The 25,030-nt window shown below is 28.8% G+C and overlaps 9 protein-coding genes across 10 annotated transcripts; 3 read left to right on the top strand and 6 right to left on the bottom strand.

The window, feature by feature from the left end:
* Positions 1-1,510: 1,510 nt before the first annotated feature.
* Positions 1,511-3,520, bottom strand: OCT59_014345 (uncharacterized protein; the record flags this gene model as incomplete). Of its 2 annotated transcripts, XM_025330506.2 has the most annotated exons (6): positions 1,511-1,820; positions 1,911-2,403; positions 2,485-3,003; positions 3,081-3,195; positions 3,299-3,396; positions 3,466-3,520. In XM_025330506.2, 6 exons carry the CDS (start codon positions 3,518-3,520, stop codon positions 1,511-1,513), a joined length of 1,590 nt encoding a protein of 529 aa, XP_025175034.1. The 2 variants fall into 2 exon arrangements, with proteins under 2 accessions (XP_025175034.1, XP_066002170.1); XM_066149948.1 differs by lacking the exons at positions 2,485-3,003; positions 3,081-3,195; positions 3,299-3,396; positions 3,466-3,520 and having other exon boundaries at positions 1,911-1,927.
* Positions 3,521-4,288: 768 nt separating this feature from the next.
* Positions 4,289-4,630, top strand: OCT59_014344 (uncharacterized protein; the record flags this gene model as incomplete). The annotated part of the gene is made up of 1 exon (XM_025318910.2): positions 4,289-4,630. One exon carries the CDS (start codon positions 4,289-4,291, stop codon positions 4,628-4,630), a length of 342 nt encoding a protein of 113 aa, XP_025175035.2.
* A 329-nt stretch (positions 4,631-4,959) lies between these two features.
* OCT59_014343 (uncharacterized protein) lies at positions 4,960-7,201 on the top strand (the record flags this gene model as incomplete). Its single annotated transcript, XM_066149947.1, has 6 exons — positions 4,960-4,996; positions 5,080-5,177; positions 5,266-5,380; positions 5,461-5,931; positions 5,988-6,507; positions 6,586-7,201. The coding sequence occupies 6 exons, from the start codon at positions 4,960-4,962 to the stop codon at positions 6,974-6,976; spliced, it is 1,632 nt and encodes a 543-aa protein (XP_066002169.1). The 3' UTR covers positions 6,977-7,201.
* Positions 7,078-8,975, bottom strand: OCT59_014342 (uncharacterized protein). The gene is made up of 2 exons (XM_025318912.2): positions 8,639-8,975; positions 7,078-8,490 (listed from the first exon to the last, which is right to left on the bottom strand). The coding sequence occupies exons 1-2, from the start codon at positions 8,902-8,904 to the stop codon at positions 7,257-7,259; spliced, it is 1,500 nt and encodes a 499-aa protein (XP_025175038.1). The 5' UTR covers positions 8,905-8,975; the 3' UTR covers positions 7,078-7,256.
* A 624-nt stretch (positions 8,976-9,599) lies between these two features.
* Positions 9,600-10,926, bottom strand: OCT59_014341 (uncharacterized protein; the record flags this gene model as incomplete). Its single annotated transcript, XM_025318913.2, has 3 exons — positions 9,600-10,414; positions 10,499-10,709; positions 10,789-10,926. 3 exons carry the CDS (start codon positions 10,924-10,926, stop codon positions 9,600-9,602), a joined length of 1,164 nt encoding a protein of 387 aa, XP_025175039.2.
* A 170-nt stretch (positions 10,927-11,096) lies between these two features.
* On the top strand, positions 11,097-12,520 carry OCT59_014340 (uncharacterized protein). The gene is made up of 6 exons (XM_066149946.1): positions 11,097-11,319; positions 11,404-11,517; positions 11,588-11,711; positions 11,776-12,016; positions 12,087-12,245; positions 12,323-12,520. Exons 1-6 carry the CDS (start codon positions 11,158-11,160, stop codon positions 12,327-12,329), a joined length of 807 nt encoding a protein of 268 aa, XP_066002168.1. The 5' UTR covers positions 11,097-11,157; the 3' UTR covers positions 12,330-12,520.
* Positions 12,521-12,715: 195 nt separating this feature from the next.
* Positions 12,716-15,227, bottom strand: OCT59_014339 (uncharacterized protein). The gene is made up of 3 exons (XM_025318914.2): positions 14,826-15,227; positions 14,655-14,747; positions 12,716-14,586 (listed from the first exon to the last, which is right to left on the bottom strand). Exons 1-3 carry the CDS (start codon positions 15,034-15,036, stop codon positions 12,941-12,943), a joined length of 1,950 nt encoding a protein of 649 aa, XP_025175041.2. The 5' UTR covers positions 15,037-15,227; the 3' UTR covers positions 12,716-12,940.
* A 242-nt stretch (positions 15,228-15,469) lies between these two features.
* On the bottom strand, positions 15,470-18,579 carry OCT59_014338 (uncharacterized protein; the record flags this gene model as incomplete). The annotated part of the gene is made up of 17 exons (XM_025309401.1): positions 15,470-15,556; positions 15,622-15,682; positions 15,763-15,859; positions 15,921-16,030; positions 16,113-16,272; positions 16,343-16,547; positions 16,612-16,742; positions 16,808-16,924; positions 16,998-17,074; positions 17,141-17,250; positions 17,316-17,428; positions 17,490-17,591; positions 17,662-17,736; positions 17,806-17,989; positions 18,045-18,100; positions 18,172-18,267; positions 18,339-18,579. The coding sequence occupies 17 exons, from the start codon at positions 18,577-18,579 to the stop codon at positions 15,470-15,472; spliced, it is 2,022 nt and encodes a 673-aa protein (XP_025175042.1).
* A 402-nt stretch (positions 18,580-18,981) lies between these two features.
* On the bottom strand, positions 18,982-22,242 carry OCT59_014337 (uncharacterized protein). Its single transcript, XM_066149944.1, has 12 exons — positions 21,570-22,242; positions 21,295-21,474; positions 21,074-21,213; positions 20,968-20,993; positions 20,796-20,896; positions 20,701-20,708; positions 20,479-20,632; positions 20,104-20,411; positions 19,886-20,026; positions 19,541-19,811; positions 19,179-19,466; positions 18,982-19,111 (listed from the first exon to the last, which is right to left on the bottom strand). Exons 1-12 carry the CDS (start codon positions 22,167-22,169, stop codon positions 19,079-19,081), a joined length of 2,250 nt encoding a protein of 749 aa, XP_066002167.1. The 5' UTR covers positions 22,170-22,242; the 3' UTR covers positions 18,982-19,078.
* Positions 22,243-25,030: the final 2,788 nt, after the last annotated feature.

The raw sequence follows: 25,030 nt of genomic DNA, 5'->3' as shown, positions 1-25,030 counted from the left end.
CAAATATGACAAATATAACAAATAAAACAAATATATTATATATAACAAATATAACGAATATAACAAATATAACAAATATATTATATATAATGAAAATAACAAATATAACAAATATAATATACTGTAAATAACATATATCACATATAAGTAATATAAAATAGGATAAAATTTAGTAGATCAACTTGCGGACAAGTTGTCAATCATGTAAATCAAAAGTATCTAATATTTTACATTGTTGATATTTTTCGAGTTTAACGAAATTTTCATAATAAATTACTAAATGCACAGATCAAACTTCTTCTTTTCCACACTAATTGATTTCTCCAAATCATAGCCCTGTTCATTTCTAGATCGTATCGGATTGACCGAAAAAATGTATAACCAATCAGATCATAGTTACAATTGAGCACAATTTTTGATTGATCGGATTGGTTATATATCCATAATAGCTTATAGGGCAAAAAACACGTAGTTGTGTTGTATATTATAAAATCGATCAGCAATTTTTGTAGATCGGCTTGACTGACCGCTGACCGCATCAGTAACCAATTATTATTATTTAAGGGTACAAATTTGCGGTCCGATCTAGAAATGAACAGGGCTCATATTTACAAGTTACGAAGCCCTTTTTTTACATTTACTAGTGTTATTTTGCAATTTGGACTTTAAGTAGTTTTTCTACCTTTGATGTCTGATTTTTTTTTTTAGGAATTTTATTATTAATGCAAGAAATGGCCTTGTAACTTTGTTAATAAAGTCATATCCTTAATTTTTATATGCTTTACATTAAATATAAATATGTAATGGGTAGTCATCGCATTAAAAAATTCAAAAATCAATTGCGTTATCATTATTACATTATAGAAGTTAATTGATATTATCGTCATTATATTTAATTTGTATATATTTATATATTTACATTATTGTAATATTTAAATTTTAACTTATATTGTCATTATTATAAAAAAAATCTCAATTAATATATAACTTGTCGTGCACCCAACGGCAAGAAAGTAATCACGTGTTAGAATAATTTATAATTATTATAAAGTAAACCACAGTTGTGTTCGTTATTAACACCATTATATATTATTAAAAGAATATGATAAAATTATCACCGATTGCAAAAACTAATCGTGTAGTGATTATTATAATTATTTTGGTTATTTTAATTGGTTCAAAAGCAAAGTGTTTTAAAAGCTTCTACAGTATGATTTACAAGTTGTCTAGACGATGATCAGAAAAAAAACCAATAGGATTGCATACAACCAGATTGAATTACTGGTCTCTAATATATTTATATTTAGTTTATTTTGTTAATATTTATTTATTATTAAAACAAAGAAATTTATGTAAAAACAAAAGCATTAAAAGCTAAAAGCAATATGTATAAAGCAGATTGAAATCATTGACTAATCAAAAAAAGAATCATATCCTTCCAAAGTAAAAGAGAAGATTATAAACAAAGAACAAACTACTTCAGCCTAACCTTTGTAATATGATTTCCAAATCAAATTCTAATTTTGCTCATTTCTTCCGAAAGACTGATATGTTTAACTCTTTGGGTCAAAATTTGCCCAAATTTATCATCTTTAAAATCAACATCGTATAAAGGCGGCAAAATAAATTCATCTTTTACGTTGATTCCAGAACGTTTGATATTTTCAAGAAACTTAATGACATCGATTTTTGGTTGACATTCATTAATATCTTTCAAGTTTTCCAATATTTCTATTGCCGCTTTTTCTATCTTTTCAGCATTTGTCACGTGATTATTGATTTCAGCACAAGAAAAATTTCCCAATTTAAGCTTACAAAAGCTGATGTAATTACAAAGAATTTTCGAGTTTTTAGTTTTTTATATTATAACTATATTAAAATATTGAATAATAGAATGATAAATATCTTACGTGAAATTATAAATCATTTTTGCTTTATCCGGATCGTCGTTAGGTAAATATTGAGAGCCTTTCTCATAATTATTAATTGCTAGTTTAAGAATTTCAAAATCGGGTTCTTCTTTAAGTTTATTATTAAACCTTTTAATTGCGATAAAACCCAATCCGTCATAAGCTTCCGAGAGATGAGGAGCGGAATAACACATATATTGTTCTGAACCACGTGAGATCGGATGAGTTTCACAACTACTAATGATACTTGTTGCTTCATTTTCAATACGGTTTAGAATCTGAAGGTCATGTTTATGTTCATATAACTTCATCAATGCCTTTATCAAATGAATTTGAAAACATCGTATAAACATCGGTTTAAAAATTTCGTCACGTTCTTCACGAGGATCAATACTTCGAGCAGCGGTTATGAGATCGACAGATTTCTGAATATTTCCAACTCCTCCTTCCAACTGGTCTACTGCGCCTTCAGAAAATTTTACATTAAGATAACCTACATACATATATATAGTATATATAATAAATAAATAAAAAAAAGTTTTATATAACGTAAAAGTTATTTAAAAAGACATACCTAATAGAAAGTAAACACGAATATTGGCAGTAAGTTCCATTCTAACAGTGTCCCATCCTTCACGTTGATTTTTAATACTATATTGTCTGATCGTTTCTTCAATCGACATAGTATCGGGATCTAAAGGTCGTTTGGTGACGTATTCCATCAAAATAGCCTTTTTTATAAGTTCACTTTCATCACTTTCGAAATGAAAACATCTATCATCATTCATAATTCCATCGGTAATTTTTTCAATTCCGGATCTTAAAGCAAACGTATATGCAAGACCATCCTGAACAAACATAAGTATTGGAGCACTAAATGAGTTTCTTGTCTGATTCAAGCCTTCTTCGAAATCACGACAAGCAATGGATAATCTGGTCGACATTGAAGGATCTAGATTTGAAACTTGATTAGAATTTCGTTGTTGTTTTCGCTGCTTGCCAATTAGTTTTTCGACCCTTTTACGATCTTCTTTAGCTCCAGAAACATTTGGATCAAGCTGAAGTGATTTATTTAAAGCATCTAAACATTCATCTATAAAAAAGGAAAAAAAAGGAAGAATTACTTTAAATATACTTTTTTTTTTACAATAAATAAATAAATATTAATACCGTAACGCTTCAAACGTTCAAGGGCAATCGCAACTCTATGATAACCACGCGCAAAATTCGGTTCAATTTCAGTACTTTTTTTCCCATCAGCCAATGCTTCATCATAATCTTCCAACTATTATAATTGAAAAATCAAAAGTATAAAATTATAAAACTTTAAATTTTAATATCGATTATTTAACTCACGCCGCAGTAAAAAAAAGCTTTAAATATTTAACCTTGATGCGAGTAATTGCTCGATTTGACCAGCTAAAATAATCATTTGGGTATGCGTTTATTGCTTCAGTGTATTTTTGTAATGCTTCTCTATACTTTCCTAAAAGGGAATATAATATTTGAAACAAATATATGATATTAATAAGAAAAGAAAGGTATAAATTCGTACTTTTATTAAACAATTCGTTTCCCTCCTCCCTTAAAACGTTTTTAATATCAGCCATATTCTCCTTATTTTATAAAAAAAAAATAACAGGAGAAAAAAGGAGAAAAAAAATTTAAGAATTGGAGAATAGGTGATCTTATGAAAAGTGATTATTCATGGGAATAATTTTTTTTGTGACATGTGAACCTTTTCTTTTTACTTCATTTTTATCTTTATATATAACCGCCGTAATATATTTAGCAATTCAGATTAACTGAATTGCGCAAACAAATGGTTGGAATCTAATCATATAATTTGTTCACTTAATGTTATCGTAATAGATCAAGATCAAAGATGGACAAATTACTCTTTAATTTATAATCATAAGAATGTTAGAATGATATCAAAAAATCAAAAAATCATTTTATATATCAAATTAATTTCGCAGCTGATTGGTCTATATTATTCATTTCTTAATTTATATTATAACGCGTCATATTTAGATTTTTGATAACAAAAGGTCAATAATACTTTATTACTTCATTTGTAAAAGAAAGGTTAGTTTAATTAAATTTAAGAGTTTACGAGTAAAAATAAACTCCTGATTCGCTGATTCTCCATAAAAAAAAGAGTAAAAATAATTATCATCTTAAAAAATTTTTATTTAGAATGAAATCATTGTTAAAAAATATACGAATTATGTGCTTTATTTGGATAGAAATAATACAATAATTTTTTATAAAGAAGCACGGAGATTCTGTATAATGAAATAATAAAGTATCGAAAAAAAAGACCAAAAATGTTCTCCAGAAAAAATCTTCCACTTTTTTTCTATCTTACATTCGCGATGCTTTCAATCCATCGCGCCTATGCCCTTCCTGAACGGAAATCAATTACTGATGATGCTAAAATTACCGAAATTTCTCTCCTTGAACTTCCTGAAACCGGCGAACTCTACGAAATGGTCCCTCAAGTGGTCGGCAACGAAGAAAATCCTACCACCGAAGCTTCTCAAACCTTACCTCCTATGTGTATTAATGGTGTCCCGTTCATCTTCAAACAAAAATTCTACTATCCCCATAAAAAATGGTTCCCTAAAGCTTATGTTAAAGGAAACTTTTATAAAATGTGTTCCAATAATGCAAAATGTAAATTTATTTTCATCAAGCAATATGAAAATAATAATTAAAGTAGTAACAAGAGTAGAAAAATATTGGCATCTAAAACAGAATGAGGATTCTCTTGTAAAATATATTTTTTTTTTTGGAAATAGAATTTTTTTGAAATATATAATAAAATAATGAAAGATCGCATTTTTTTTTTCGCGTTCTTTGAGAATACTAAGTGTTCAATTTTAGATTTAAACTCATGACGGCAGGAATTAAAATTAGATCCTGTTTTAATACCGGAAATTTCATTGCTAACTAAATTAGCATAAATAAACTACATCCCTCGGGATTTTCCCAAAACTCTCTCTCGCTTCAAAAAAAAAATTTTCTGATAAAATAAGTGTAAGTCATGGCCCGTCAAGCTGGTAACGATTATTTTAAAGAAGGTAAATACATATAAAAAGTAATATATTGTATTATACATTTATGTGTTTTTGAACAATATACTGTATTTATCTATTATAATTAGGTCGTTGGAAAGAAGCGATTGATAAATACACTGAAGCAATAAACCTTGATCCAAATGATCATTTAGCGTATACGAATCGGGCCACAACCTATTCAAAAGTATAACTAGAAGATAAAATAATTATTATTACGTATTTTTTATATCGTATGTTAAAATAATTACATTATTTCATTTTATCTGTTGTAGATGAAAAATTATACAGCAGCGATTAGAGATTGTAAAAAATCTATCGAAATTGAACCTAAACATATTAAATCTTATTATCGTCTTGCTAATTCCTTAAAAATGTTATTTTATTATAGTATGTATATATAAAATATTTATTTATTAATTTAGTTATTTATTTATTTTGTAAATTTTTATTTATTATTATTTTATCAGATGAAAGTGTGGAAGCATATAATACTTTTCTTAATATCGATCCTGATAATAATTTGGCCAAAAACGAGAGAATGCAAGTTAGAAACAACATTTTTAGGGAAAATTTTGAGCAAATACAACCCGCATTAAGGATTAAAAACTGGGCTAATTGCGATATTGATCCATTATCTTGTAAAGCAAGACTTTTGGCTGCAACTCTTAAATTCAATAAGGGAAACGAAAATGGTAAAAATCGTAATGTTAAAGGTTTAGAGGAAATCACAGAAGGTATTATGATAGATGAAAGATGCATTATCATGCCTAATTATCTCGAGTTAGCTATAAATACAGCATTTGAGCAAAATAAAGCATTATCACCAACATTATCCGTCCATGCAACAATCTTAAGATATAAACAAAAGTTGGCCCAAGTTGGATGGGATTCAATTTTCCCTGCTCTTTCTACGAACATCTGTACTGCTTTTTTGATTGGTAAATACTATTCCATTTTTTTTTTTGATAATATTCTAACTCTATATATATCTTAGGATACATGAATCGATATAGGGCAGATGCTCAAACCATAGACCAGGGAATCGAAAGCATTCAACGCGCCATTGAGCTTGCATCATTCGCCAGAGAAAATTTTCCTGGCACAATTGATGGAGATACTTCTATTAATCTTATTCTTAAAAATACTTTTATTCGAGCATTAAAAGTACACCAAATGAGATTAATTCTTGTTAAATATAAAATGAATTCAAAAATGATTGACCTCTTTGATAAGATTCTTCAGTTGGCAGAAGAAATTATCAATAATTGCAGAGAAAATCCTATTTCCATTGAGGATTCAATTCCTTATTGTGCTTATGATCGTGGACACCTAGACGAGGCTTATGGAGTTATTGGTTCCGTTTATAATGAAAGATCAAAATTTTCATGCGAGGGATTAGGTGTTCAAGAACGTGACTCGAAATTTCTTTCTGAATCTGTAAAGAATTATGAGAACTCTTTAAAATATCTCCCAAATGATGATCCTAATTTTGCTTTATTTCATTATTTAATTGCGTAAGTTAAAAAATTTTTACTTCTTTTCGCTATAAATATGCATTTCTTGCTTTTATATTCAATTATTTTTACTTTCAGTGCGTACAAACTTATGATTGGTGGACATACGTTACACGAGATCAAACAACATGCTCAAAAAGCAAAAGAATGCGAAAAAGAGGTACATCCTGTTTTTGGAGATTATGTTGGAGATAGTTTTGAAAAGTCTATAGTATTTCAATCTTTGGAACAACTGAGACGACCGTATTATATTGTAAGTGATGATGATTATTTCTTACCAAAAGCATGTCAAGTTTCGTCAAACAGTAAAGAGGAGGAACAACGCTTCATTCAAGAATATAAAGATAAAACAGGAGGTATAGAAGCTACAAAAATGGATTTATCTCAAGCAGCTGCTAGAGCAAATGCCGAATTATTAAGAAATGGTTATTGGTTCTTGAACGATGTTTCTAAAGGAGACAATAATTAAAGAGATTCTGTTTGATTATTAATATAAAATAATTTTTTTGCTCCTTTTGTTTTTATTTTGAATAATCCAAGTAAATAGCACATAATTAAATGAAAGGATTTAAATAAAGTTTACTATAGGAATTACTTTTATTTTGAATAATAATAATAGTATAAATTATAAATAGAAGATAAATAAATGATTCAATAAGAAATCTTTTTGTTTTGAATAAAATAGTAATACATTAAAGAAAAAATCAAATATCAAATATAATCGATTAACATTATGTTTGTTTATTTTCTTAACCTTCTGTCGCCGTATTTTTCTTAACTAATCGAATAGTTTCAACTTGATCAACTTTAATATTTTTTTCACCTTGAAAAATTTCAAAACATCTAATATCAAAAATGTTCTTTGAGTTTAAACTAATTATTTTTTCATTATGATCATAATCAATTAATTTTACTCTCTTAAAATCATCTGGACGACAAGTATTATCATAAAATATATTAGATAACTTTAAACGAGAAATTATAGGGTTTGTAATTGAATTAACATTCAAAGTAAATATAAATGAATTCGTAGTTGGACCAAATCTTAATTTTCTACTCATTCTAGTAATGGTTATTTCTTTATATTCACCAATAATTTTGTTTGAATTTAAACACTCATAAATTGTCAACAACATAATGTTATCATTATTGACATTATTATCGTTGTTATTCTTGAGAAAATCATATGGATTTTCAATAGATTTATACATATAAGACTGAACATTTTCATAAAAATTATTAAATTTTCCTTTTCTTGTTCTTATTGTCGCAAAAAATCCAAGTTTTGGTTCAAGGTTATCAATCCAACTAGCAATAATTGCAGCTTGTTGTTTGTTAATAATTTCTGATTCAATAGACTTCTGAGGAAATATTCTTTTAGGTAAAACAGGTCTAATTGAAGGTCTCCAATCGGTATTAAGATGACTTTGAAGAATATCATCATAATGTTCTTTATCAAGTAATTTTTCATATGGTTTAACATGTTGACAAAAATCTTGAGGAGATATAACAAAAAATCTAATTAAAGGAATTAAATCTTTTAAAGTTTCTTTTAAGGAATTAAAATTTTCATCAGTCCAATCAGCAACCGAGGGAGGCAAATCTACAGTATTTCCAATACCCCACCTAATAACATTTTTCCAAATATTTACTTCTTCAATTCCAAGTTCATCCATTTTAAGTATTTCAATAAGTGAAGTTTCATCAAAATCAGGAAAATCTTCTGAATAAAATAAAAGGTTCGGTTCTCTACAAACTGTATTATTCCAATGATTTCGTAATTTTTTTAATACTTCATGTCGAAATACAATTTGATGATAATAAACAAAATTTTGATCAATCCAATCAGTATTATTATTTAATAAATAATTCTGTATATCATCAATAATATTATCAATTAAAAGTTCATCTAAAGCAACTAAAAGTTCCAAAATATCTTTTTCAGTAAGTTCACTGAGTTCCAAAACACCACCATAAAGATATCTATTTTTTTATATAAATAAATGTATATAATAATAATATTTATATGTATATATAAATAGTTAATTGTTAATTTAAAAATTTCTCTTTTTCGGAAAAAATGCACAATAATATATGTATTTATATACACATTAATTATATATTTACATACCGAAGAATCACTTTAAATACTTTTGGACGAATATTAGGTTTTTCCAATTTTATTTTATCTCCATCAGGTTTCTTCCAACTATCAGAAAATGCACTTTTAAAATAAGAAGTTCTAGCACTCAAAATGCTTGAATGAATTTTAAAAGTTTCAATATCATTATCTTTGCCAACAATCATAGTAACATCATAATTGTCATCATCTTGAGTGAGAAGTTTAGTCAAGTCTTTGGCTAAAAGTTCAATATATGCTAGGGAATTTGAAGCCATTTTTTTTTCTTTTTTTTCATTTAAAATTTTAAGAAAAAGATCAAAGGTAATAAAAAAGAAAAAAAATTGGACGTAAGAGAAAAAAAAACAAAAACACTTTGTTTACGTAGCACGAATAATACTTTAGTATGATATAAGCTTGTTAAGGTTAGTATTTTTTTAGCAGTCTACATATAAACAATTCTATTGGTATAACATGGTCAACCTAAAGAAAAACCTAAAGTTTATTTATGATGTAAACAAATGTTAATTTTTCATATGGCGCAATCTTCACAAACAAGAAAGGAAAATAAAATTTCAAGCTTTAGAGAAATTTAAGATTACGTTACACACAAGCTTAAATCGGTTATAGATCGTAAAAAGATTAATTTTACATTCACCCTCCAGGAATTTCACTGGGACATGATTTACATTATGCTTTATACATAAATTTAATAAATTTTACTGTGAAATTCACCTGCTAATAATAAAACATTCATCAGAAAGAGAAGAAAATTCTACATGTTTTTATTCATTTATATTATATTTATATTATCTGTTATATTTTTGATTATAAAATACTATGTTAAAAAATTGTAAAAATTTGGTTTTTTTTACTTTTTTTCAAAAATGAAAATTATAAATCAGGTATTAAAATGATCTAAATATAAAATATCTATACTTATTTATTTATTAGAATTACCACATAACCTAAATCATGTTTTTTCGCAATTTTTTGGTATCATTAATTTCATAATTTCTTTCATAATATTACCGAAATTAGAAGAAAACATTGAATAATTATCCATAATATATTCAAATCCGCTTGTTTCTCTAACTTTACTAAAATTCTTTATAACAAATTCTAAAACTTTATCTTTCAAATCAGGACACATTCCAGCTGAATTAAATAAAATCATAGCTGAATTTTCAATTGTTAAAGTTCTAAGAACTTCAGCTTTAGCGATCTCGCATAAATTTGTAACAAGATATTTATCAGCTATGAGCAAAATATTAAAAGGTGATGAAGGTGAAGTCGTCTCATTTCCAATATTAAATATTACTTCATTCATGTAAAAATAACGAAGTAATTCTCGAAATGTTTCATGATGAAAATCCGGAATTTTTACTGTATATTTAATTGGTAGATGATAACTGTTCGAATCTGTTGAATGCAATGTTTTCATATCCAATGTAGACCTGGTAGCAGAAATCGTTTTGTTTGAGGTGATATCATTATAATAATTTGTTTCCAACCATTGACCTGAAAATACGTTTGTAAAGTAACTTGATCTTTGTGAAATTATATTGCTACTTGCAAAAAAGTTTTTACCATTAACAATAAATCGGACATCTGACATATCTGGTCTTTCAAATTGTTTTTCCCAAGCGTTACGCAAATTATCAGGCAATGGTTGAATCCAAAAAGAAGTTGTAGGGGATTGCATTATTAAAGATTTAAAGTCTTGAAATTTTATTCCGAATGTAATTGGATCTTTTAAAGTATCTTTTATAGTATATACTCCGGAAGCTTCACATTATTTATTAAATTTTTTTGTTAGTTATTGAAAGAGATTCAAATAAATTGATCTTTTTTTCATTTAATTTATCATACCTCTTTTACAATTATAGGTAGATTCGCTTATTGATTCTAAAATATCTAGATTAACTTCAGCTTCATAAGTCACTAATTTATCCTCTATAAATAGTATAGAACGAGAATTCTCGCGATCTTTTGACCACTCCAAATTTTTCCTTTCCAATGGACTAGGAATTGCCCATAATGTCAAACTACAGCATATTCCTTTACCCATGATATTGTGATTCTATATAAAGATAAATTTTAAAAAAGACTTAAACGTAAAAAAAGAAAAAATAAATCAGGAGAACCGAAAATAAATTTACAGGATTGAATTTTAATTGCCAGAAAACATCTTGAGCTGAAGCAAAGGGTGGTGTAATAATATAATCATTAACTATATCTGGTCCATTCCGGATATTGACTGAATATTGAAATATTGACTTGGGTTTGAAAGTTGTCATTATTCAATTTTTTTTTTTTGGATCTGAATACCGAATACCGCATGACATGCATATTGCAGTATTTTTTTGTGTAACCTATTTTTAAAGTAGCAGCGGCAAATGTGACGTAATCAAAACATGGTGTAACTGATTGCAATATATATAGGGATCAAAAACCGTGTCGCTAAAACGTGTTCATTCCATTTCTTGAATCTTGATTCCTAGGCGTAAAATTTATTAAAATTAAAAATTATGCCAGAACACTTGAAAGCAAACGATGTAAGCGCAAACCCGCAGCAAGTGCAGGTCAAAAGTTGTAATAAAATAAGTGATAGTTCACCTACTAATGAATCATCTCGCGTCGAGAAAATACAAGCTCGCATAGATTGTTTACAAAGATTGCGTAAACGATCGGTAATGATTAAACAAGATTCCATTATTTTTTTTACGAGCCGATCAAACAACTTTGTACATAATGGATCGGCAATCATCATATAGGACGATGCTTTGCAAGCTAATCGACATGAAGTTTATGAAGAATTTCAACGTAAAAAGACTAATCCTATCCATCAAGAACGTAAACGTGAGGCGGAAAAATTATTAGCTAAACAGGTAATAATATAATAGATGTTAATCAAAGAAATATGATAATCAATCTATAAATATCATGAATTATTGGTAGGAAGCGCAAGTAAGAGGAGAGAATTATGAAAGGAAACGATTTTGGAGTTATTCTGCCGAATCTGTAGAGAAATGGGAAAAAAAACAAGAAAAGAAAGCTAAAAGATCTAATACCGGATTTACAGGTCAAATTTCTCAAAAATAACTGAATATCACGTGATTAATTATTAAGTTTTTTTACTCGTATAGATTTTAACCAAGTTGCGCATAAAAAATATAAGAAGCAAATAAATGAATTCAAACCAGATTTAGAAGCTTATGATGAACAAAAAATAGCTACAACTCTTACCACCACCAAGGATGGAGAAATTATATACATTGATACTGAATCATCTTTTTACCGAGATGCAAATTCCCTTCGATATGCTAGTGTTGATAATGTTCCAAGTCCTCAAGCAGTGGATCGGTTGGTGACAGACGTCAATAAACAGTTGAGTTTTATCTATATTTATAAAATATTACAATTTTCTTCTCTATTTGTAACTCTTTTTTATTTATAGAATTGCTCAACGAGAAAAGTTTTCGCGTCGTAAAAAAGCTGAAGATGATGATGAAATCACGTATATTAATATGCGTAACAGAAGATTTAATGAGAAGATTGGTAGATTTTACGATAAATATACCAGGGAAATCAAAGGAAACTTGGAACGTGGTACTGCGTAAGTCATCTTGCGTTAAACTCACTCTTTGAATTTATATTGTTTGTATCAATATATTTAATTTATATATTTGGCAGGTTGTAAGAAATGTAGTTTGATGAAAATTCGAATATCAATTATACAGATACTTTCATGATTATGGTATCTGTTAAATCATTAATAAGTTTTACAATCATTCTCTTAAGATCATTTTCTATAATTCTAACCAGATCTTGATATATGTGTACCAATTGTACCAATTTTAAATATATGAAGAAATTAAGAACCTAGGAAAAGAGCTTATTTCTCCGTTCCAACTTCCTACCTGTGTAATTAATTATTTGACTTAATTATTAAGACTATTTTTGTTTAAATAACTGAAATAATATGCGGCATAATGATTAGTATTAGCATTATCTAAACGTCATTAATTACGCTAATTACGTGTAATTACTCGATGTCGTACTCATTTTTATTTAAGATCCAATATTTTACTATCAAATTCTTGTATAAACTTTATTAACTTTATTGTAATTCAAACCTTTACATCATATTCAAATCTCAGCATCTATTTTATTTTATTATATTTGGTAAATCCCCATATATTTTTATTTACCTAATTAAACGTGTATCGCTGAGAGCTAGTAAAATTATCAATAGACCAATAAACTTGGATACAAAGAAGCTTTAATTTTAAAACTACAATCTAAATCTTTTTAAATCGGTTTATCGCCATTATTTTGCATTAACTTGTTCAAAGCATCTCCGTCAGATATATCATCATCAGTTTCAAATGTAGGAGTATCTGGTGAAACGACCAATGGCGGTAAATCAATATCGTCGAATTTTTTAGCATATTTCTTTTCAATATCTGAAAATTTTACAGGGGACCCAATTTTCTCAATAGATTTTATTTCACTTGTCTGTTTAATTGTAATTCCTTTTTCGTCGCCAATATTAATTTCTGTGTTTGTCTCACTCTCAATATCAATTTCGAGATGTTTTCTCGCTTTTTTTGATGTCTCGTCTTGTGGAGTAGAAAACGGTGTTGTACGTTTACCCTTTAACAAATTACTTTCTGTTAATATTGGTGGCAATGGAGAAGAACGTTTGGCTACTTGTTTTTTAGTAGGAGGTGGAATATCTAGTTCACGCGGGGTTATATCCGGTGGTGGAATTCTGATAGGAGGAACATCTTCACCTAACATTAACATTCTATTTTCGACTGTTTTGAGAAGTTCACAATCAAAAGATTCAGTGATATCAGGAAACATTGAATAAAATCGACCAGCAATATCTTCCATATCAACTGTATACTCCTCGTCTTGTTTATTCTTTGGAATCCACTCATATGTATCGCCCTCTTCCAATAACTTACCCCTTTCATATAAATCACCTGTAATATGAATATTTGTCTTTAAATCTTCATAGATACTTGTTATTTGTAAATATGATTCCTTGGCTTCTTTTTTTGTATTATTATCATCAGGTGGATCACTTTGATCTTTATGTTCTTCGGGTAATAATCTAACTAAATCATCTTCATAAATCAATTCTGCACCAAAATATATAGCTTTATAATGAACACCATGTTCCTTTTTGGATCCCTTCTTATGATATTCGTACTGATACATAGGTGTAAATACACTTGCTATTTCATTTGCTTTCTGGACTGCTTTAGAATATATTTCAACTATCTGCTCCGGAGTCGCTTCTTTTAATTCAACATTCAACAAGGACCTGGTGAATCTATTGTTGCTACTTAACAATGCTTTATCCAGACTACGAATTAGCCAAGGACGAAGTGAATCAACTGTAACGTTTTTACTTCCATGAAGAATTAGAGGTTTTACGGTATAGACAATGCTTTCACATAATTCGTTATCTTCTTGTGGTGTAATTGACCCCACAATTGCAGGCCAATACTCGATGGAAAAAATTTTATTACATTCTGCCAAGGTTTTATCATTCAAAACCTCGTTAATAGAAAGCCAAACAATATCTCCTCCACGAAATACAGAGTTTTTTGGAGTAGGAGGTGGAAGATTTATTTCTAATTCGGCAACCTTTGATTTTCTTTTTTTCTTAGTGCTTTTTCTCCGATTATCAATAGATAATTTCCGATTATTTTTGAATTTTCCCGCATTACTGCGAGTTAATCTTTTTGGTACTGGTGCTTCATTAGATGTATCAGCCTCTCTTTGTCTCTTCACCTGTCTCTTCGATTTATGTGTGTAAGGTTTTCTTCCACTTGTAGTAGTAGATTTTATACAGTATTTGCAATGACATTGCCCAGATTTATCTGATATAAGCCATAAAAGATGCGGATAAAACTCATTGGGGGATCGAAATTTATGATGACCTGGAATAATTTTAATAACCTTAATTATAATAAATAAAAGCAAATAAATCAGGAGAAATTTATAATACCAAAGAGATAATAGTCCGTTCTTTCTTCTTTATTAGGGTACTTTTTACGATGTGCATAAAGATTATATCCTTTTGGAAAATCTGTCAATATTGCTTTTTTTTTTTGATAAATTAATAAAAATTCCTGCATTATAATAATAAAAAAAAAAAATTTTATTTATTTTTTTTTACCTTTAGGAAACGTAACGTCTCTAAAACTTTTTTTCATGCTTTCACCAAGCTTCTCACGCCAGTAAATATTCCTACTATCTACGGGATTAAGCAATTCATAATACATTATAACACCCTCATTGTCAGGTACAGGCTTTTTCTTATCCGGAAACACCAAGATATCATCTGATACTTCGATAGTAATCCCATTTTCTGATACCTGATAAGTCATGGTTGGCCGCGAAAAAAGAAAATCATTCAAGTATATTAACGAGTATAGAAACTAGAAAAAAATTTCTTTACACAAGAAATAATTTCAATTTTATCAAATAATTATATATTCCCTATTAATAATACTCTAATAGAATATAGATTCACACTACTAAAATGGTTTTTTTTTCGGACGAAAATAAAAAAACTGCTGTCGTGTGAATTTGGCTTTATAATAGATTAAATCACAGATCAGTGATCAGATGACAAAGATCATCAGATAGAATATAAATGTATAATGCCTTATTCATTAATCATCCACGTTCTCTCTTTACAAAGGTAGCTCTATGCATGTTAATTTTTTCTCTTTACAAACTAGTGTATGTCAAATTAAAATTCATTGTATTAATAATTTAAAAGTCATTTATTTCTTTATTTCACAGAGAATCATATGATTATAAAATTTTTTTCTTTTTGTGCACATATTTTAATAGCGTCACTACGCTAGCTGGTGTCATCCCTTCAATACGCTTTGCTGCTCCCTAAAATAAAAAACAGTCAAGAAATAATTTCATTGATTTAATTTTAAAATAAATAAAATACTTACCAACGTTGTGGGTCTAATTAATTTTAATTTTGACCTAGTCTCAAACGAAAGGTTATGAACCCTTATAAAAAAGGTTAATTTAATTAATTTAACGCGTATTATTATTATAAAATTTTTTTATCTTGATGAATTTTTTCTTACAAATCATAATCCAAATCTTCTGGTAATATCATTTCTTCATCCTTTCGAAACGTTTGAACTTCTGCTTTTTGTCGTTCCAGATATGATTTATAACTCGCTGTTAAAAAAAAATAATATTTAATAAATAATACTATAATTGTGTCTGTATTCCATCATACCTTCGATATGTAACCGTCGAAATACAGGAGGACTTATTTCATTAAGTCCCGGGATAATTTTTGCGAGAAATTCCATGGTAACGTTGCGAGTCCCAATTATATCTACAGCACTAAAATACGTTTCTCGCATGATTATTCATGCTTCTATGTTTAAAAGCATTATAAGGAGAGCTTTATTGCTAAATTTTTTACCTTCTCATTATACCATCATACACAACGTTTATTCCCAAAGCATCCCATTTCTGGGGTGACAAACTAAAACCATTAAGTAATTCAGAACCTTTACAGAATTGTTTCTCAGTTTCTTGATATAGGTTCCATCTATGGTTAGATACGCATCCGACATTATATCCTTGTAAAACATTTTATTTAATATTAAAGACAAAGTTTAGTACTACTATAATATTTATCATGTAAAATACCTTTACGTGTTAACCGCATATCAGCGTTATCGGCTCTAAGAGATAATCTATATTCTGAACGAGCAGTAAACATACGATAAGGTTCCTCAACTCCTTTTGTAATCAAATCGTCTATCAATACTCCAATATACGCATCTGCACGGTCAAGCATAAATGGAGACTTGTTCAGAATGGATAGAGCAGCGTTTATTCCTGCAATAATTCCCTATTGTGAAGGAAATTATACATTTATTATAAAGTTATTTATACACTATCTCTTGTAGTCTTACCTGTGCTGCAGCTTCTTCGTAGCCTGTGGTTCCATTAATTTGCCCGGCCAAATACAAACCCTTGATACGATGAGTTTCTAGTGTTGGATTTAATTCTCGTGGATCCACATGGTCATATTCCACTCCATATCCTATTTAAACGGATAATTTATTAAAATATCAAATATAAAAAGTTTCAATCTTAAATATCAATTACCGGGCCTTATCATCTCTACATTTTCTAATCCTGGAATTGTACGAATCACATTATATTGTGTTGATTCTGGGAGAGACATGGATATTCCGTTCGGATATACAATTTCTGTATCAAGGCCTATTACAATTAATGTTATATCCCGTTATTTCACATATTATGTATTTAATATAGCGATTTCAAAATGAAGTACCCTCTGGCTCCAGCCAAATAATATGACCCTGCTTATCTTTAAATCTTATCACTTTCGCCTCAATTGAGGGACAATATCTAATACACAAATAACATTAGTATCTTGTTTTGTATATCGCTAATTCCAAACGCGTATGAATTGACCTTGGCCCTTTTACGGTCTCTCGTATGTGCATTGTTTCAGATAAATTATCTAAAATGATTTTGTGCGTCTCTGTATTTGTTTTTGTTTGATAACACATTATTTGAAGTGCCTATAAACAAAGATCTCGTTACCTAAACTATTGCGCTCAAAAGTATCTTCATAAACTCTACTTACTTCATATGGAACAGATGTATGAAGATAGGAAAAAGGTGTAGCTGGTATATCCCCATGCTGCTGACGGAGATTTTTATAGTTTATTGTGCGTCCATCCAAACGTGGAGGTGTACCTTAATTAAAGGAACAAAAAATTTTAAATAATTCAGTATAAGCTAAAAACTTTTTTTTTACCTGTTTTAAGTCTCCCAAGTTTAAACCCTGCAAGTTCCAATGTTTTAGAAATTCCCACAGATGGCGCCTCACCGAACCTTCCTGATGGGTACATTGTTCTTCCTAAACAAGAAATCATCAATTTAATTTTTAAAATAAATCGTTAAGAATAAAATAAAACTCTATATATTACCAATATGTATTTCGCCCTGAAGAAAAGTTCCTGTCGTCAATATGACTTTTGATGCATAAATAACCTTACCCGATTCTGCATGAAAAAGTAATAATATTAAATTATAAACTTAACCATTTAAAGAATGTTCATTACAACGTTTACCCAACTTTACTCCTTGAACTTCTCCATAAATCGGATGTTTTCCAGGTTCACCAATAATCATTGGTCGATGTGCCATTAATATATCATGCACGCTACCAGCCATTACTGTTAAATTAGGATAATTGAACAGATGTTCTTGCATATTTTTCTTATACAACTTTCTATCAATTTGCGCCCTAGGACCCTATATAATTTATTTTAATAAATGCTAAATTAAAATGATACGAATAATTCCATACATGAACAGCTGGTCCCTTTGAACGGTTCAAGATATGAAATTGTATTCCAGATAAATCTACAAAAATACAATTTCATATTAATAAAAACAAGTCTGATTAACATTGTATCGATTAGAGAATATCTTACCGGATATTTTCCCACATAATCCGTCCAAAGCATCTATTTCTCTAACTAATATTCCTTTGCCGATTCCACCAAATGAAGGATTACATGACATTTCACCTATGTAGCGAAAAAAGTATTAAAAAAGCCAAGAAAATCAAAAAAAAATTTAGTTAATTAACGTAACCAACCGATGGTATCAAGTCTTTGAGTGAGTAATAAAGTTTTCGCTCCTGTCCTAGCTGCAGCAGTGCATGCTTCTGAGCCTGCGTGCCCTCCGCCAATTACAATAACATCGAATTTTGGGTATTCTGGGTCTCTTGCTGATATTGTAACATATGTTCTAACCGAAAGTCTTTTGAAATATGAACACCGAATTCTTTGAGAAAAATACAAATTGAGTGTTCTTAGATGTGCATTGAAAGTTTTCATTTCGATAAAATTTGATGTCTCAAAAATGCGTGTTGAAATGAATGGAAGATTTACGACATTTTTATACAGATGTTTTTTATCAATCGTAAATTTTCAGCCAATCAAATTTGCAGATCATTACAGCATTTTATTATGTTTGCGATACTTTTTGATTCCGATCGGACTATGTAAAATTTACCAGTTATAATACATCTTTTTTAATAATTAAGGAATCGTTTGATCGGATTGAAAATAAAATTCACACTTCCTTATTACAATTTATATGCTGTTACACAGTATATGCTGTAACACAAGAATGCATTTGTGGTTGGTTTATTTTTTTTTCTATATTACGAATTAGAGTATGGATTTCTTTTCATTAAGCCCGGATAATTAGCCAAGCAATTTTAGTAATTCTTATTTCAAATTCTGATATTTTAAATTTTATATTATGTTAATCTTATTTCTATACAATACAGATTGTGTTACACTTCTTTTATTGTGACAACATATATGATATTTAAAACCCATCACCATCAAATCCAACAAAACCCTATAAAAAAATGAAACGTATAAGTATAATAATCATTTCATTTTTAGTGATTAATCATCATACGTACCGTTAACAAGAAAATTGGGAAATAAGACTTCTTTTCTATTAAAGAGCACCAATTCCACGCACTCGTTAATCGTCCATCAATGCAGCTACCAGCGTCAAAGAAATTATCTGCTCCACTTCCATCGAAAGCATACTTGAAGAAATCTGCAAGTATACTTTTCTTTAGTGCATCGACACCTCCAAAACTATTATCAACATAACTGCGTAATCCAGTATTTTTCGCGATCACAGGCTCTATACTCTCTAAGCATATTAATATAGGGTTCAAGATCCGTGATACTTGATTATACTATAATAAAATGAACATGTTAGTTTTAAAAATACATTTCACGCGAGAGAACTAATATAGTCTATAAAACATACTTTATCAATGAACATTAATGCATTTGGAACATTTTTATCTCCCAAATGAATAACCGAACTTCCAACCCAATATCCAGCTTTCTGTTGTGCACGATGTAAAATAGAATGCATACATTTTGAAACAGCAGGACACATCTGTACTCTGTTCAAACCTTGCCCAGTATCTCTTAATCTGTACGTATTATGATCTGATAATAAGTCTTGATCAGAAAGTGACCACAACATAAACATCTCATGCTGAATTTCACGCCAAAGGTGTAATGTTTGATTCCTATTTTATATCGAGGGAAAGGTTAGATAAAATATTTTACCTTTACATATATTATTGTTTTTCTTCAAACTTACGCATAAAGGTATTGCATTTCGTGACTATGCGATAAACGTGCGCCGTTACGTCCTGAACTAATGGCCAGAGAATATCCCTTTTCAATTTTATTTGGATTAAAGTATTTTTGCAAATATTGCGAAATACGTTCACAGCAATCACTACACAAAAAAAAAAATCAATAACGCATTTTATTACTTGTTACGAATGAACGAAACATAAAAATTTTGACATATACCGGTTTGCTCTTAAATAGGCATGATTGTCTCCAATGCTATACAAACAATGTTTAATTTCCTCCTGTGTCAAATTATCATTTGCGAATTTGCGACTTAGCCATTCAATAGCTCTCTCTTTCGATCGAATCTCTTGATTGATTTGTGGCCGAGACTTTCCATCTGCTATGATTTCCTTTGTTGCTTCAGCCATTGAATCGTGATGTAATAAGCCAAGTCCATCACGTTCCTTAAGAAAACTGTAGACAGTCTTTATTGGAATAACTAGACTAAACGATAGCATATCTTGTACATCAGGAATAACAGAATCCTAAATAAATTAATTTAAAATAAGAATTTTGCGATAGTTGAGACGTAAATTGTAACGACATTCTTACCATCAACATATACATTAATTTGCCATAAGCATCTCTCATTTTTTCTGGGTTCATGATTTTATGTCTTCTTCCGATTTCAAATATCCTTTGGAAAAATTCTTGGTTATCTTCAAAGGACTTATTAATAATGAGTTCTTGGCCTTTTTTATAATCACTAAAAGTTGAAAGAAAAAGTGTTATAAAATAACTATATTAACTAATTTTAATATAAATATGATTTACCTTGCAACCTAAAAAATAAAATTCAAAAACATATTTTTATTAAGTATTATAATCGAAAAATTTATTTGGCAGGAAACTAATTGAAGCAAATTTACCATCAGCCCAGACAAAATCGAACATAAATCTTTGATCTGATGTACCATGCGCCGTGTTTTACTTGAATTATATGATATGATATCAATTTTATCCGTATATTCTATTTTAATAATAAAATTAAGATAGGTTGTTCGATTAAAGATAACGCCACGATATAAGAAATAATCGAACCTGAGACATTAAGGGCAGCTTCCAATCTGGAAACATGTTGAATGGTCAATTCCATGTTAGTATATTGATATATTATGACAATTTTAGAGAAAACAATAACACTTACAATCTTAGAAGTTTACGCTCTTCCATGTTAAGACGAAGTGGAATAAATTTTGCACGACTTTCAAACCAATCTCCAAAACTCGTATTTCCACTTGAAATGATATTAATAGGTTTCGGTTCATCTTCTTCAGGAGTTGATTCCTAAATATAAATAAAAATGTTCAATTATGATTCAAAAAGGTTTAAATATAAAAATTTTTATATGATAAACATTCAAACTACCTCTGTTTCCATATCATCATTAGAAATAATTTTCGCGGTAGTTTTTACTTTTCCATTAGTTTTCATATTTACATTCAAATTTTTATATTTATGATTCCGTCGATTTCCGGTGCGATGAATCATAGCAAAGCACATTTCACAAAATTCTTCACTGCACTGTTCGCAAGAGAATGATGCTTCCTTAATACCGATTCAATCCAATAATATAAAAATTATGTTAGTATATAAACTTCGGATAGCACATAAGTATGATAAGTTCAAATAATTCTAATTACCTGATCCCGACACTCAACACACAAACCTTCAGGTATCGGTGCTGAGGCTGACTCTTGGTCCTCCTGGTCAACGTCGGTCATTTGTTCGTCTTCAAATTCACTATCTCCATCTTCTTGCCGTAAAATTTCATCCATACGTTGTTTTCGTTTTAATAATGACATACGCTCCTCCATTTGTGCCCCGTTTACTTGTTCATATGAAGGCGTGACACCACTTGCCAGTTCTTCCTCTTCTACTTCTTCCCCTTCACTATCTGTATCTTCGGCTTTGGCTTCATTTAATTTTCCTTGAGGAACTTCTCGAGATGTCTCTTGGGTATTCTCTTTAATAAAGTTATCGAGTACTCGTTCAGCAGCAGCATCATTGATTTCCTCTTGATTTTCGGTATTATTTCCAGTGTTTTGGTTATCTACACTATCACCAGTCTCGTCCATATCATTATACTGGTCTATACCAGTTAATGCAGGCGTTATTGACGGTTGCTCAGTCGGTTTGGTAAGAGCAGTAGTCGAACTTTGCGTATCATCAGAAGCGTTCTCACTTGTGTGTGAATTATATCCTGGTTGAGGTTGTGGATCAGCGTTTTCAGATTGCATCATAATATGCGGAAGAAAGGTGAAAATTTCCGAAAGTTATTTTAATGATTTTATATAAAATTTTAGGTTAGACAACAGATTTTTTGTCTTGCACAAACTAAAATGGTTTATATGTAGCACATTAAACTCAAAAAAAAAAATATCAAATATCAGATTTAGTGATTAAGTTTACACGACGAAGCAAAAGTTTTTGTAAATGAAATTTATATCTGATATGTACACGTTCTTTTGAACGACATTGTTATTTCATCAAGACCTTTAAAGTCGGGGAGAACCTGAAGATCTCATTTAATTTTCGACTGGCACAGTCGAGCAGATTTTAGGCGCAGCAAATTCGAGAGAGCTTTTAAAACATACTTATTTATAAGAGTATGTTATGACTTGTGAGATAGATTGACTCCGTTTGTTGTAGCAAATTACCGTGCCAATTTTCCTTATTCGCGTTTAATATAACAATGAAAGATGTGGTAATCATTTCGTGCAACATAAATAAAAATAAATTACTCAAACTTGAAATTTTTTAGTTATCTAATATCTAATTCATTATGGAATTAAAAACTCAAGGGAAAAACGAAATTTCTAGAGCAGAAATATCAAAATCATTTTACCGAAAATTGATTATCTTAGTTAACAAATTATTTTTTGATCCATTATTTTTTTGGTACACAGCTTCTTGTATTCTCATAGGGGAGGCATTGTTAAATATTCTTATTATTAAATATGTATCGTGTAAGTATATTTTATTTTACGTTTAATATTAACATTTTTTTTTCATTGAACTTTTTTTATTTAGATACGGAAATTGATTGGAAAGCATACATGCAAGAAGTTTCTGGATTTCTGAACGGTGAAAGAGATTATATAAAATTACATGGAGACACAGGGCCATTAGTTTATCCAGCTGGATTTGTTTACATATATTCTGTTCTATACTATTTTACATCGGGAGGTGTAAATATTCAAAGAGGACAATTTATATTTGCGATTCTTTATTTATGGACTCAATATGTCGTATTTAAAATCTATCAATCGTCTCGTAAAATTCCACCCTATGTATTAATATTTTTAAGTTTATCAAAAAGGATTCATTCTATTTATGTTTTGAGATTATTTAATGATTGTTTTGCTATGGCTTTTCTTTATTCTTGTATTTGGGCCATGATTAATCGAAAATGGAAATTAAGTTGTATACTTTACAGGTATTTTACTTATACATATATTGATCTCTTCAATTATTATTTTTAATAATTTGTATTTGTTATTTTAATAGTTTTTCCTTGTCAATCAAAATGAATGTCTTACTTTTTTTTCCCGCATTTGGATTAATTTTATTTAAGTCATTAGGGGCTTGGAAAACTTTATTTAATCTTTTGCTCACAATAATCATTCAAATTGTTTTGGCATTGCCATTTTTAATGGAATATCCGAAATCTTATTTCGCACGTGCTTTTGAATTTTCTCGTGTATTCATTTATAAATGGACTGTAAATTGGAAATTTTTGGATGAAGAAATATTTATTAGTAGGAACTTTGCCAGTATACTTTTACTCGGACACGTATTTGTCTTGATGGGTTTCTTATTTAAAAGATGGTGTAGGTAAGTAATAAGCAACATTTGTGTAATATTGATGTCTTTATTAACATTTCGGGCCTCTTTTTTTTGTTAGATCTGATAATGGAGTAATCAATTTGCTCTATGATGGATTATCCGGAAATATAAAGGAAACATCCAAAAGTGTTACAGCTGATCGTATGTATAAATCCTTTAAAAGTATATATGTTTTTGTACTAATTAATTAATTATGTTCATTGTTTAGATATAATAACATTGATGTTTACAAGTAATCTCATTGGAATAATAGTATCAAGAACATTACATTATCAATTTTATTCTTGGTATTTTCATGGGTTACCTTTCTTATTATGGCATTGTACCAAATTACCAATATTTTTAAGATGTTTGACGTTAATTATAATTGAATACTGTTGGAATGTTTACCCTTCTACAATGGAAAGTTCTTTAACATTATTATTTTTCCACTTAATAGTATTGATTAATTTATGGATCGGAGATGCTGAAGGGGAGAGAGTTAAATTTAATGAAAAACAGGAATAATGTGTAATTTATCTTGTAAAATGATTGGGTATATTTTTCACTCAAGTATAATGTGAATTAGAAAATGACTATGTTATGTCCTTTAATTTTAAATAAACAAGTTATTTGTCATGTTATGCATAAAATATTTACTGAATTTTGATAGCAAAAAAAAAAAAAAAAATTTTAAGAACTCTAATCTGTAACAAGAAACTTTCATTTAAACCTCTTTAATTGTATTTAAGAAATATTAAATATAATTAAAGATAAAAAAATTTGAAAATTTGAAAATTTGTATTTTTACTATCTGGCTAAAAGAAAAATTAATAAATAATAGTTATATTTTATTTTATAAATCACCATTATTATTAATCTGGTAATTATATTATTACTAATAAATTATTTAAATATAAAAGATTTAAAATTATATATTAATATTTATTAATAAAAAAACTTGAATAAATAATATAAAGACTCTTTACTAATCAAATAGAATACTATTAAAGAATTTATACAGAGTTTATTTTTTAATAACAAAGTTACTGCTTTCAGTAAGTTTGTAAAAAAAAAAATAATATAAAATTACATTTTAATTTAATAAATATAATTAATCTCCTGCAGTACTCCTATACAATATCAAGTCATTTACTCTCATTATAAAGAAGATGACCTAGAAGACTGGAACTTAGTACCAGAAAAGCAGAAATACTTACAAAGAGAAGAGTTAGAGGATTAGCAAATAATAAAAACAAGTGGCAAATTCTAGATA

Source organism: Rhizophagus irregularis, chromosome 22 (assembly GCF_026210795.1).
Source record: "Rhizophagus irregularis chromosome 22, complete sequence".
NCBI lineage: Eukaryota > Fungi > Glomeromycota > Glomeromycetes > Glomerales > Glomeraceae > Rhizophagus > Rhizophagus irregularis.
This window is presented reverse-complemented; position numbering and strand designations above follow the sequence as displayed.

Excerpts from the sequence above, each read along its gene's own strand:
- OCT59_014340 (XM_066149946.1), top strand. The coding sequence starts at position 11,158 with ATGCCAGAACACTTGAAAGCAAACGATGTAAGCGCAAACCCGCAGCAA. Across the intron at positions 11,712-11,775 it reads ATCTAATACCGGATTTACAG|ATTTTAACCAAGTTGCGCAT; the intron begins GTCAAATTTCTC and ends TTACTCGTATAG. Across the intron at positions 12,017-12,086 it reads GTGACAGACGTCAATAAACA|AATTGCTCAACGAGAAAAGT; the intron begins GTTGAGTTTTAT and ends TTTTATTTATAG.
- OCT59_014339 (XM_025318914.2), bottom strand. The coding sequence starts at position 15,036 with ATGACTTATCAGGTATCAGAAAATGGGATTACTATCGAAGTATCAGAT. Across the intron at positions 14,748-14,825 it reads AGACGTTACGTTTCCTAAAG|CAATATTGACAGATTTTCCA; the intron begins GTAAAAAAAAAT and ends AAAAAAAAAAAG. Across the intron at positions 14,587-14,654 it reads AACGGACTATTATCTCTTTG|GTCATCATAAATTTCGATCC; the intron begins GTATTATAAATT and ends AAATTATTCCAG.
- OCT59_014337 (XM_066149944.1), bottom strand. The coding sequence starts at position 22,169 with ATGATGCAATCTGAAAACGCTGATCCACAACCTCAACCAGGATATAAT. Across the intron at positions 19,467-19,540 it reads CATTAATGTTCATTGATAAA|TATAATCAAGTATCACGGAT; the intron begins GTATGTTTTATA and ends ATTTTATTATAG. Across the intron at positions 19,112-19,178 it reads TCCCAATTTTCTTGTTAACG|GGTTTTGTTGGATTTGATGG; the intron begins GTACGTATGATG and ends ATTTTTTTATAG.
- OCT59_014342 (XM_025318912.2), bottom strand. The coding sequence starts at position 8,904 with ATGGCTTCAAATTCCCTAGCATATATTGAACTTTTAGCCAAAGACTTG. Across the intron at positions 8,491-8,638 it reads GTATTTAAAGTGATTCTTCG|ATATCTTTATGGTGGTGTTT; the intron begins GTATGTAAATAT and ends ATAAAAAAATAG.